Consider the following 13109-nt stretch of genomic DNA (forward strand, 5'->3'; position numbering starts at 1 on the left):
TTACTCCAAAGGGTTTATTGAGACAAGTTTTCACATACAAGATGGGGGCAGAGGGGTTGGGGCTTATAAACAGGAACCTGGAAGGGGACCGAGGGTGCAGGGTAGAACCAAACAAGAGAGTGAAATAAATAGAGGGAAAGAGTGGAGACAGGGAGGAGACTGACTGAGACCATCACACAGTGATAACATGGGTGGGGCGGCGCCATGAAAATCCCGTTATTTATACAGATATACAGGGAGTTCAGGGGGACCCGAGGCCCACTCCACCCTCCATGCCCCAGGGAGGGGCACAAGAAAGCCGTCTCTACCCATGGGCGACGCCATGGGGCGCTGGGAAGGCTGCCCTAGGAGTCTTGGGCAATCCCTGGCCTGGAGGCCTTGGTTAGTGTCTGGAAAGCAGTGGAGAGGGCCGGAGGGGAGGGACAGCCAGGCCGGGGCTCAGCTCTGAGGCTCCCAGCTGCCACCCTTTCTCCCAGCACAGCTCCCGCCCAGATCTGGGAGGATGGGGGATGGGGGAGCAGGAGCTCAAGGGGAGAACCTGGCACCTTCTGGAGTCTTGGAAAAACTGATCCCTAAAGACACCCGGCCCTGGCTGTGCTGCCCTCTGGAAGGCAGCTCTGATACCAGGAGCGGCTGTCAGGGCACAGGGGGAAACCCCGAGGCCATCCTCGGGGGTGATTCCTGAAAGGGGCCCATCCCCAGGCTGGATGCTTGGGGAAGGCAGCCGTCGGGGAGGGATTCCTGGGGAAAGGGCCGTTAGCACCACCAGGCTCCACGGCAGACAGAGGCCAGGCCTCTGCACCTCCAGTGAGGCTGGGAGTCCCCTGCGGGAGAGAGAAGGGAGGAGAGACTGAGCCGCCGCCTCTAGGGCGCCTCTGAGGCCTCAACCCCTCCCCTGCATGCCCGAGGCTCCCCCAGGGATCCTCACAGGACGCCCTGACTGCACCGCGGGGCTCAGCACACCCGGGACGCCCCTGACTGCACTGCGGGGCTCAGCACACCCAGGAGTACTAGGCATGGGCATGCAGAGACCAGAATGCGGGGGTTTATGCCCTCACCTCAGCCCCACCTGCCCGGCCCCGCACCCTAGCCAGTGTGACGGCCAGGGCAGGGCCAGGTGGGTATCATACGAAGACCTTGGCCAGGGCGTCGGCGCCAGCACTGGCAATGAGGGCCTTGCTGGGGTGGCAGGCGACAGCGTGGATGGCCTCCTCGTGCTTCTTGCGGTGGGCCGTGATCTCCTGCACGCACGTTTTGTTGTCCAGGCTCCAGAGACGCAGGGAGCAGTCATGGCCTGTGCAGGTGTCGGGGACAGAAGGGGTGGTCACTGGGCTCCTCGCTCAGACACAGCCCTGGAACCCCTCACCTGGACTTGTCCAAAGGCCTCAGGGGAAGTGGGGCTCAACTCTCCTCTCTCACCCTCTTCACCCTCTGCTCATCACCTCCTGTGGCCTGCTCAAAGGAGAACCCCGGTCCCCTCCTGTCCACAGTCCATCTTATCCCCCAGCATTTCCTGAGCAGCTACTGCACACTGAGCCCCAGGGCGGCGGTGGGCAGTGAACAAAACAGGCAACTCTCCCTGCCCCGCAGCACTGACGCTGCAGCTGGGCAACAGGAAGAGAAAGAAGAAAGCAACCCAGCCGGTCAGTGTGAGGACAGAATGGCCCCAGGAGGAATGCAGGGAGCCTTCCGGGCAGAAGGACAGGCGGGAAAGGTCCCGAGGCAGGAGGCGGGGGTGGCCACAAGAGCCTTAGCAGGGGCTTGGGGAGAAGAAGGGAGAGGACGGCAGGCTGGGCAGGGCCCTGGCAAGAAGTTTAATTTAGAGTCAAGAGGATCAGGCAGGGCAAAGGCTCAGCTCCCTCCACTGTCTAGTGGCCCCCAGAATACAGCCCTGTCTGGGCACTGGGCTGGAGCTCACTGACCAGCCCCTTACCCACCAGAGGCTGCCAGCACAGGCCCAGAGGCAGAGCCCAGCCACAGCCTCCAACACCACGGCCCGCACCTCTGTGCTCACACACACTCACTGCTGCACTCACTGCAGGCCTCACCCTTCACCCCCACAGCGACCTCCAGTCTCCTCCACCCACCCACGTCACACTCCATCCCTTCTAAGCACAGCCACGTTGCTGACCTCAATGCCCTTATCCAGAGACAACAGGGTGGGAGCACAGAAGTCCCACGGGTACCCCCAGGTAGACCTGGACTGATGTTACAGAGCTTCAATGGCCAAGTTACAAAGCGTCTGGGCATCAGGGCCCACATCTGTAAACTGGGGATCAAAGTACCAACCACACAGGCTGCTTAGAGGCCGAATGAGACGATGCAGCTCCAGTGCCCCAGAGTAGGGCCCCAGCGGACTGTGCTGCCCCCTATGGTCACCAGGGTCATTCCCGCCCAGACCAGCTTCCCCCAGCCCTGGCCCCCGGGCCCCCTGAGCACTCGCCTGGAGCCAGTGCCCAGGCCTCTTCCTCCCCTTCTCCCCAACCCTGGTGGGACTAGTGTGCCCAACTTACTTCCTGACATCAGGAATGCGCCGTTGGGGTCCACAGCTAGGCAGGTGACTGCGTCCAGGTGTGCAACCATGGAGTGCACCGGCTTACCTGAGGCGAGAGGGGCGGGTGGCAGGTTCCCCTCCCACTCTGGGCCTCGCCTGAGAGAGTGAAAGGACTGGAGGAGACACTCCCAGAGCCTCCCACAGGGACGCAAGCATCTCTGCTGCCTGCCTGTGGCCCTCCCCACCCACCACGAGCACAAGGGGCTAGGCCTCACCTGTCCGATTGTCCAGGAAGCGGATGCCCCTGTCGTCGTGGGCGGTGATGGTGAGAGGCTGGTTTGGATGACTCACCACTTGGTTGATCTGGGTTGGACCTGAAGGAAAACGCAGGAAGAGGGCAGGATGTCAAGGAGAAAATCAGGAAGACCGGAACAGAGGCACGAGGGCAGCGTGACAGCCCCTATACCAGCCTCTGCCTGGATGTCGAGGGGGGCTGGGTGAGGGCACTCCGGTCCCTGACCGCAGTGCTGGTTCTGCACAAGCAGCCCCTGGGCCCTGTTTTGGGGCTGGGGGAAGAGGAATAACAAACATGAACACATTCCGCCACTCTACCAAGAGGGCCCGACGGGGCGGCCCTGATAACGCCCTCCCCACTCAGCCCCGCCAGTGCCCTGGCTGTGAGGGCGGGGGGCCCTCCACTGGGACCCGACTTCCTTCCTGCTCAGGGCCCGAGGGTGCAGGGGAGTCATCTGAGCTGACTGGCAAGGGGTCACCAAAGCCCCAAGAGGAAGTGGGGCCCAGAAGACACTGAGACCAATTCCATGAGCTGATGTCAGCCCCCTTACCGCTGCTGCCCCGGGACTCCAGCGTGAGGAGGGCGCTACCAGCCTCCATGTCATACAAGACGGTGTCGCCAGAGCGGAAGGAGGCCACCACGTGGGCAGGCTCGGTGCTGGTGAAGGCCACTGAGGTGGGGACCCCGTGCTCTGAGGGCGCAGGGAAGAGAAGGCTGCTGAATGGACCCTCAGACCCAGCCCTGCCCCAGGGTGGGGGACAGTGGGTGGGAGGCCTGGGGCCTCAGCAGGAACCACTCTGATAGCCTCCAGACCCCGCACAGCTCCAGAGTGAGGCGCCGGGGCCCCCACTCACCGCTGGCTGTGGGGAAGGTGCAGAGGCAGGCCGGGCTGCTGCTGCTGGGGTCCCAGATGCGGACGGTGCCATCGGCGGAGCAGGAGGCCAGGCGCTGGGAGGTGGGACTGAAGGCCAGGCCCCACACAGCGTCCCCGTGGCCCTCCAGGACGTGGCTCAGCACACTTGGGTCTGTACCCACCGCAGGGAGGAAATGGGCTGTGTCAGGGCTGCCAGCTCCTCCCTGGACAGCCCAGAGCTCCAGCTCTGCCAAGCTCCAGGCAGCTGGGCTCCAATTCACCCACGCACCCGCTTCACACCTGGTGCCCCTCGGAACTGTCCACCACCAGGACAGCCCGGCAGCTGCTCACACTGCCCACTAGCTCTCCAAGGAAGGTTCTAGGGCTCCAGAAGGCAGGGATTTCCCTCTATTCATGGCTGTCTCCCCAAGCAGGGCCCAGAAACTGGGAGCTCAATACAGAATTTTTCGGGCTCCATTAAGGAAGAAGGAACAGCATGGTTCTGTGGCTCCAGGAGCGGCACGCGGCCTTTGCTGGCCAAAGGTTGGTCCCAACCCTGGCCCAAGCAGTCTTTTCAGCCCATGGCCAAGTGCATGAGCTTTGCCTGGTCTCTCCAAAGCCCCCTGGTCATTCAGAGGTCCAATCACTGCTTCCCTGGTTGCTGGAGTCCACACCAGCAGCTCTGGCCTGCTGACACCGAAAGTGTGGTGGCTAATGTAGCTGGGACCGATCCTGACCTTGTGCAGGTGAGCCTGTTCTCTAAAGTCTGTCCTCCCCTTAAGAGGAGACAAAGACCTCTGAACTCTGCCTGGACAAGGTGGAGCGCAGGGCCAGGTGCATGATCAAGAGGACGCAGAGCCGGGCGCAGTGGCTCCCGCCTGCAATCCCAGCACTTTGGGAGGCCAAGGTGTGTGGATCACCTGAGGTCAGGAGTTCAAGACCAGCCTGGTCAACATGGTGAAACCCCGTCTCTACCAAAAATACAAAAAATAGCTGGATATGGTGGTGCATGCCTGTAATCCCAGCTACTCGGGAGGCTGAGGCACGAGAATCACTTGAACCCAGGAGGTAGAGGTTGCAGTAAGCCAAGATCACGCCACTGCATTCCAGCCTGGGTGACAGAGTAAGACTCTTTGTCTCTAAAAAAAAAAAAAAAGGTGGCAGAGAACATGGGGACAGATGTTGAACAGAAGTGACAATCTGGTCACTTCCCTACTTAGGTCATAGATGCTCCAAAGAGAAAGCCCCAACTCCCTCCAGCCTGGCCCAGCTAACTCCACCTTCTCTGCTTTCTCTGGACATGCCCTCCCCTCAACTGCGCAGAGACCCTGGCGGATCCCCACACACAGAGTACACAGCACGGCAGAGCAGAGGCTGCCAGGGCCAGCCACGCCTGTGCATGGGCTGCTCCCAGCCTGGGCGGCCCCAGCTCTGCCTTCTGGACGCCGGCTCACATGGACTCTCAGGCAGCTTCACCACCTCCTCCCACAGCCATCATTCCCATCCCGGCTGGCTCGTCCCTTGGCCACACGCTACATCGTGCTGCTCACAACAGAGCAGACGGGGGAGCCATCACACGCACTGCTGAGGCCTGCAGTGTTGGCAAGAGGTGGATGCAACGTGTGCATGCGTGGAGGGGACGGCCAGGCCCCAGTGGATGTGACGGGAAGGCGGGAGGCGTTGTCCTCACCATAGCCATCGTAGGGATCCATGCTGAGGTCTGGAATCTTCCAACTGTGGATGCAGGCATCTGCCCCGCCACTGTAGCAGTATTCACTGTTGCTACCCATAGCCACAGCCAACACTGGGCCCCTGGAAGGGACAAAGATGCGGAAAGGGGGATGAAACCAGCTCAGGACCTCCCCTGGCCACAGGACCTAAGTTCCCTACTAGCATTCTTCAAGGATGGCCAAAAGGAATTCAGCGACTGGGGCTCTGGCCATGCTACCTGGACAAGCTGCCTGTCCCCTGCCCTCCCCCACCCCACCTCCATCTCCTCCCCTGAAGGGCTGTGCTGAGTACCAGCTGCCAGGGCATGTGAAAGTCAGCACGGAGCCCCAGGAGCCAGGGCTGTGTATATCATGAAGGGGGCGGGCACTCAGAGCCCCCTGCTGTCCTGCCTCCTGCCATGGGCCTCCTGCGATGGCAGTGAGCAGGTCAGGAGTCAGGCTGCATTTAGGACGAAGTTTCTAGCAGGCTCAGGGGCACCTCTCTACCTGTGAGCCCGGAAAGCATGGATAGGTTCCACATCTAGCGCCGCATTCCTGTGGGATGACAGAAGAGCCTGATGTCACTGAGACCCTGTCACCCCCGTCCCCAGATGCCCCTGCCCCCGGCTCTGAGCTTGCTGCCCTCACTTCTTGGCCGTGACCGCCTTCTGCAGGTTCCAGAGCTTGAGTGTGCCATCCTCGGAGGCGGTGAGCAGAGCCGACTGGCTGTGGTGGAAGGCCAGGGAACGAATGCCGTCATAGTGCGAGCGCAGGGTGAACTTGGGGTTCCACGTCTTTTTAAAAGCATCTTTGCTGTCAGACAGCTGGGGTTGGGGGGAGCTACCTCAGTGTCTTCGCATCCATCCCAGCAGTCATGCAGACACTGACACCCAGGGCTTGAGGCCCCCTGTCTTCCACCCAGATGACCCTGGCAGGAATGCCCTCAGAGCCTGGGCTCCAGCCGGGACCTCTCCCCTTCCTCTGCTGGGCAGAGTCTCCACGCTCGCCCAAGTCCCCACACTGTGCTGGGTTCTGGAGAGACAAAGGTGAGCCTGACCCCTTGGGGTCTTGCAGTTGAGAGGAAGGGGAATGGGGGACACAACTGGACCATCCCACAAGTGTGCAGGATCATCAGCCACGAGCAGGGCAATGAATTAAAGATGCACAGAGAGACATCAGGCAGCCTGCCCTCCTCCCTGGGGGCCACTGAGGCTTTCCTGAGGGAGCACGAGCGAGCAGGACTTCACCAGATAAGGAGAGGGCCCTGGAGAGGGAAAGGGCCCGTGCAGAGGCCCTGAGGCAGCAAGGGCAGGCCCAGGCCTGAGAGGTCAGTGGTACAGGCTGCAGGAGGCAAGGGGAGTGGCAGGGGATGAGGCAGGCGCTGGGTAGTGAGCCCCGGAGGAATGTGCGTTTCATCCTGAGAAAAAGCCTCAGAGAAACAAGGAGCCGGGGAACTGTGTAGAGCAGGGGAACGACATGGCTTGTTCCTGCCACCCCTGAGAGGCTCAGATTAGGGGCAGGTAAAAGTAGCCACAGACTGGGCATGGTGGCTCATGCCTGTAATCCCAGAACTTTGGGAGGCCAAGGCAGGACGATCATTTGACCCCAGAAGTTGGAGACCAGCCTGGGTAACATAGGGAGATCCTCTCTTGAGAAGCAAAAAAAAAAAAAAAGTAGCCTCAGAGAAAGAGGCTGAGAGGCCAGGAAGTCCCAGGGGAGATGACGGCATGGAGACCAGACAAGTGACCATGAAGCGGGAGGCAGTGCACAAGTGGGAGAGGTGTGGGGGCCTCTGTCCACCACACTGCATGCGCCCTGGTGCCGCTCACCCAGCAGGGGACCCGGAGAGGGCCAGGTTCAGGAGAGATGACGAGCAGAGTACCAGGCAAGCCTCAGTGCCATGCCCCAAGATGGGCTCCCAGCTGACGTCCCTGCCTCAGCTGTCCCTTCTGCCACAGTTCTTTAGGGTCAGAGGATCTGCTACAGTGTGGTTCACTCACCCCCTCCCCTAGCGGGGCTCAGAACATTGTACTTCCCCAAGATGGAGTGACATCTCGGGGCGTGCAGAGGGACCCCATGGCACACTCCACTTCTCAGGCCTCTGTGGCCCCACTTCCTGAATCTCACAGCAGTCCCCACCCAGCCTCGCTAGGGTCACCAACACTGGAAATCCCATTCTGTCACAGTAAAATGTGCACATGCACCCACACCAAAAGCTCCCAGCTGGCCAAAGGCTCCCAGATGGCCAGACGCCCGTCCACGTATCTGAGGCCCGGAACATTTCATTTCAGCCCAGCTGCCCATTCACACTAGATTGGCCTGACCTGGCAGAGCAGGGGGTGGCTACAGGTCATCTTCCTGCATCCCAAATCACCAGGGTGGGAGGGGCACTGAGTGGAGGAGCCATGGAACTGTGATTAAGACACAGGCTCCAGAGTCTTCCAGACCCTGTGCCTTGGCGACCGCAGTCAAGTCCCTCCACCGTCTACATCTGCACCCCTCTGTGAAACACGATGAACAGGGCATGGGCGGCACCCAGTCAGAGCTTGCAGGGGCTGGCCCTGGGCGCAATGCCCAATGGGGACAGCGTGGGGGGCACCCGGAGAACTTACATCGCAGCTGAGGTCGTTGTCGTTGGTGACGGTGAGATCTGCCAAGTCCCCCAGGCTCACCTCCCCGCCCCCGATAGTGTCCATGATGAAGACGTCTGAGGAGAAGCCAAAGGAACCTGGTAGGGGGAGGGGAGGGAGGGGCAGAGAGGGCCAGGGAGAGAGAGAATGACAGAGAGAGGCAGAGAAAGAGATAGAGCGAGAGAGAGAGACAGGGAGAGGACAAGATGAAGAATCACAGCTGGAAAGAGACAGAGAGACAGACAGGGCAGGACAGACAAAAAGAGAGGGAGACAGACAGACAGACGAACTTTTGGGGCAGGGAGGCTGCAGACTGGAGGCTGGGCCTCGACCCTGAGGACACAGAAGCCCTGGGCTCAGCTCTGCAGCCTCCCTCTGCCATGGGCCCGCAGGACTGGGACCAGGTAGGGGGTGCCTCTTACCTTCGTGTGGCCGGGGCTGGGGTGTGCCAGGAGGCGGGCCAGTCACTTTTGGGGGCAGCCCATCCACATCCCGCAGGTCAGCCAGAATGCCTTGGAGTTTGACCCGACGGCTTTCTGCAGGGTCGAGGCATAGGGCCGGAGTCGCCCAGCAGTTCCAACCCAGTCTGGCATAGGTGACGCTTTCCCCACACTGAGGGCCCCCTGCCACTCTGTGGGGCTGTGAAGCTCTGGCCCCGCGTCGGGGAGGGAATGGGCAGAGGAGAGGAGGTTGATTGGGCCCCTCCGTGGGGCAGTGGGCAGGTCACTGCCTTGCCTAGGCCTCAGGCCCCAGCCACCCATCCCACGTGATCTGAGAGCCCTCCTAACTTGGGAGTCACAGGGCAGAGAGGAAGATGCGGCCCTCCCACCTGCCTCTCCCCGACTGGGTCCTCATCCTGTTCCCTCCTTGAGGCCAGCCAGAGCTGGACGCCCGCCCTGGAGGGCTGGCGGCCTCACTTCAGGAAAAGCCAGGCCCGCCTGCGTCTCCATGGGGATTTTCCAGGGAAGGGGTGAGGGGCCGGCGGCCATGGCCTGGGCCTCCTGCTCTCCTTGGCTACCCTCCTCTCAGGAAACATATCCGTCCGGTAGAAAGACCCTGCACAGGAAGCAGCTGCGGGCAGCTGAGCCTGCTCCCACCCCCTCGGTGGGGAAGGCAAGTGGGGGCTGGCCAGAAAACGTCAGCTCACCCAGCTCGTGGGGGCTCCCATCCACAGTGCACCGCCGAGGGTCTGGAGCCCCTTCCCCATCCTCTCCTGAGCCCAGGAAATCAAACTCATTGATAGCATCCTCGGAGTCGTCTTCCTCGTCCTCGTCTTCCATTTCGGGCACCAGGGCCTTGGATGGGAGCTGGCGCATGGAGAAAGCCAGACAAGTCAGGGGGCCTCTTGTCCAGAGACTAAGCCACCTCCGTCCTAGGAACAGATAAGCCAGGGCTCTGGGCCTGTCTCTGCTCATGGGGATGCCTCAGCCGCCAGCCAGCTGCCCTGGAGCGCCCCCTGCTGGGCCTTGGACAGCTGCTACCACTAGGGCCGGCTGGCCTGACCCCACCCTCACGCAGTCCTTGGCCTAGCCAGGGCTCAGCCTGCTCCAGTCCCCCAGCAAGGTGCCTCGGATGAAGAAAAGTCAGATAATGCAACAATCTGCCCGCAGGGAGGGCAGATATGCACTGGTGTCCGTGTGTGAATATATGGAGGTGCAAACAAGTGAGGACAAATGGACCACAGCATTGCAGCGATAAACACAGCACCGGCCGCCGTGCTGGCACAAGAGCAAATTCCACTCACTGAACGACCACTGACTACCCCTCACAGACACGACTTCACTTAACCCCCAACCCTGCGAACAGCTACCGTGAACACTGTCATTATCATTCCCACGTTACAGGCCAGGAGACAGGCTGAGCAGCAGGAACCCACTTGCCCTAGGTCGCCAAGCCAAGCTCTGCCCACTGTGAACTCCTCCAGGGCGCGGCTGGCCCCTTCCACATGTCAGCCCCCCAGGCTGAGTTTGGCGACACCTCTCGGGCCCCAGCGAGGGACCAGCCTCTGACCTGCATGGGGGGGACCAGAGGGAAGGGGCATGGAGAAGACTTAGGGCCAAGGTTTATTCAACACTTGTGCAAAGAATGGGGAAGGGGAGGGTTTAGACAGCATGCCCAGAAAGGCAGCGGCCGGGCTCAGGACTCCAGAGGAGGGAACCACCACAGGTGCTCTGAGAGGCACACGAGTGGCAATTGTGCTCCACCAACAGTGCCTGGAACTATCAGGGCTCCACCACTACCAAGTGCCACCAGCGCCACCGACTAACACCTAATGAGCACTTGGGGGACAGCCACCGTGCAGCTGAGGGCTTCCTGGGCACCAGCTCATTCTAATTAAATCCTCAACAACCCAGACAGAGGGACTCAGCCCCATCTAAAGGGTGAGGAGACTGAAGCCAAGACAAAGAAGTGTGGGCCCGAACTCACGCAGCTGGGCCAGGGCCGCCTGGGAGCCACGGGCAGTCCCCTGGGTTCCCAGCTGTGCCTCGCTGGAGGGCTACTGCGTGGAGACAGAGAGCCCTACCCAACCAGCCAGCCCAAGGGTGCAGGCCTGCAGGGGTGCAAACACCACGGATGATTCCTGATGGAATGGGTGGAGGGGTGGAAAATGACTAGAAATTCTCAGAGGGGTGGGAAGGACCAAGCGTCTGGACCAGGGGCTAGCATTTGAGACCCTGGACTTAGCCCTCCTGCTCTTCCTCTAGGCCTCCTGCAGTGCTACGGCTCCGTGCACGCCACTCTACTTGGGGTGCGACTCTGTGCTGAGCCACACTGGGGTTACTGGAGATGGAGTGGAGGCCCACACAGGCCCAGTCCCTCCCAGGGAGGGGTCAGGAGGAATACAGACCAGACAGGGAGGACCCCAGAGTGGCCAGGGCCAGGGAAGGGAGCCCAGGGTGAGTCAGAGAAGGCTTCCTGGAGGAGGGGGTGTCTGAGCTGAGTCTAAAGGAGAAAAGAAAGGGGACCCAGGCAAAGGAACCCGCTAATGGGAAGCCCAGGGCTCAGGGAAAGCTCCGAGGCCATCTCCCACAGATCCCTCCTTCACGGGCACATGCCCCTGCCTCCACCACAACGCGTCCTTCTGCACATGACTATTTACAAGGCCGCTGCTGGCCACAAGCTCCTCGAGGCCAGGGCCTGTGTGTCTCCATATCCCTGCTGCCAGCACACACCGCAGCCCCTGAAGGCCCAGGCTGACTCTGGGAAGGGCCTCGATCAGGTCACACCCAGGCCAGGCTGTGCAGGGCGTGGAGGAAGGGCTCACCTTCACACGCTGCTTCTTGTGCTGCACACTGTCCAGCTCATCGTCCTCGTCGCTGTCTTCGTCCTCGCAGTTCTGCAGGAAGGGGATCTGCCCCAGCACTGAGCCGCCCAAGCGCTCTTTGCCATCTTTGCCTGCCGCGTTCCTGACGAAGACAGCAGAGCAGAGGAGGCATGAGTCCTGCCAGGTGTCAAAGCTCAGATAGGAAGGTGCCCTCCCAGGCTTGGTGGCCAGAGCCCAGACCCAGCTAACCCCCTAAGCCCTGAACAGCCTTGACTCTGGTCACACACAGAACCCCAACCCCAGCCTCTGCCCAACAAATGCTCATTCCAACTGGAAGCCTCATTCAGACCACAAACGGAACCCAGCTCTCAACGACCGCCGACCTGAGTTTCAGAGGGCCAGCCCCCAACCCTGGTCACAAATCTCCATCGTGCTGAGTCAGAAGGAAAGCTGGATGAGAAAGTGCCACTGACTCAGCAGTCCCCATTCCCACAACCCAGTCAGACCACAAGGGCAGGTCAGGCAGGAGGCAAACACGCCCTGCAGGAAAGAGGAAACAGCCATTCTACAAATGCTCGGCGAGGCACCGAAAGCCAGCCAGCCTCGCGCAAGCAGGGGCGCCAGCGATCCCTGCTACCCAGGAGCCTGCACTATCCCCAGCAACAGATGGCACTCCTCCTTCCACCTCCTGGCTTCCAACTTCATGACAAGTTATAGCAGAGGAGGTATTGACCCAGCCTGACTGCGGGAGAAGGCAGGGTGGAATTCGAAGTGCAGATCGACGCAAACATCCCCCCTTTCTGCCATCAGGTTGATGCCCTGGAGGTCTTGTCAACTGCCAGTTACCAACGGGTGCAGAGGTCACTGCAGATGTACCCTCTCGCCTCACGGCTGCCATCCCCAGAGCTCCACTCCATCCTCAGAACACTCGCTGCACTTGCAGTGGGACACAGGACTCCATTCTCACGGGCCTTCCTCCCACAACGACACTGACACGCTGCACAGGCTCAGCCTCTTTCTCAGCTTCCTCCTCCTGTTCCTCCCTCCAGCCTCTAAGTGGGAGAGCACCCGGGCAGTCCCCAGATCTCCTCTCTGCGTCATGTACACTCACTCCTGCAGGCACTGCAGACGGCCATGGCTTTCCAAAGAATGCCCATGTGCTTGTTCAACTAGAGCTATGTTTAGGGGCCAAATGCCCCCGAGCTCCAGACGAGCTCTGCTTCTCCACGTGGGGGTAAACAGGCCCCTCACACTTCACACACAACCTCGGCAGCCCCCAGAACTTCCACTCCCAGGCTTCCCTGTCTCAGGGGATGCTGCTCCAGTGGCTCACACCAAACCCTGGGGTCGCTCGTTTCTTTTCCTCTCCCCTTAGCTACAGTCCTCTAGTGTCGACTGCCTGAAAGCCTCTGGGGAAGCTGACACCTCTCGCCTCACCACCGCCGAAGTCCGTCAGCTGTGTCCCGGACATCGAGCCATCTCCGAACTGGTCCCCCTGCCTCCTCTGTGACGCTCCCACACCTCTCCTTCTCAGAGTGGATCAGGTACGTCAGATTATGTCACTCCGCTGCTCGAAAGCACTGGCTTCCCACAACCCTGAGTCAAACTCAGACTCCATCCCAGCCCAAGGCCCTGAGTGGCTGACTCCTGAGACCACAACCTCCCCGCAGCCCACACCTCACCGCCTGCGGCCACGCCGGCCTTGTGCTGCTTCTGTGCAGGCTGCGTCTCTCCTGCCTCTGGACCTCGGGGTTCACTGTGCCCTCTGCCTAGAACATTCTCCTCCCAGCCACTCGTGTGGCTTACCCTCCATTTAATGCCCACAGAGGCCCTCCCTGCCCACCCCCCACAGAGGAGCACATA

The 13109-nt window shown here is 61.0% G+C and overlaps 1 protein-coding gene across 3 annotated transcripts in view; it reads right to left on the bottom strand.

Annotated features, from left to right (window-relative positions):
* STRN4 (striatin 4) overlaps nucleotides 1–13109 on the bottom strand; it is a 27017-nt gene continuing 13908 nt past the window's right edge. For 2 of the 3 annotated variants that reach the window (XM_054466305.2, XM_063657223.1), the window contains 13 exons: nucleotides 11247–11388; nucleotides 9129–9288; nucleotides 8404–8517; nucleotides 7964–8079; nucleotides 6000–6175; nucleotides 5859–5906; nucleotides 5333–5454; nucleotides 3644–3814; nucleotides 3340–3480; nucleotides 2770–2868; nucleotides 2514–2600; nucleotides 1059–1294; nucleotides 1–824 (listed from right to left, as the gene is read on the bottom strand). In XM_054466305.2, the coding sequence (XP_054322280.1) occupies nucleotides 1125–1294; nucleotides 2514–2600; nucleotides 2770–2868; nucleotides 3340–3480; nucleotides 3644–3814; nucleotides 5333–5454; nucleotides 5859–5906; nucleotides 6000–6175; nucleotides 7964–8079; nucleotides 8404–8517; nucleotides 9129–9288; nucleotides 11247–11388 (1546 nt within the window). In that variant the 3' untranslated portion in view covers nucleotides 1–824; nucleotides 1059–1124. The remainder of the gene's footprint in view (nucleotides 825–1058; nucleotides 1295–2513; nucleotides 2601–2769; nucleotides 2869–3339; nucleotides 3481–3643; nucleotides 3815–5332; nucleotides 5455–5858; nucleotides 5907–5999; nucleotides 6176–7963; nucleotides 8080–8403; nucleotides 8518–9128; nucleotides 9289–11246; nucleotides 11389–13109) is intronic. The other variant, XM_054466306.2, reaches the window with a different exon arrangement.

The sequence above is a fragment of the Pongo pygmaeus genome, chromosome 20, assembly GCF_028885625.2.
Source record: "Pongo pygmaeus isolate AG05252 chromosome 20, NHGRI_mPonPyg2-v2.0_pri, whole genome shotgun sequence".
Lineage (NCBI taxonomy): Eukaryota > Metazoa > Chordata > Mammalia > Primates > Hominidae > Pongo > Pongo pygmaeus.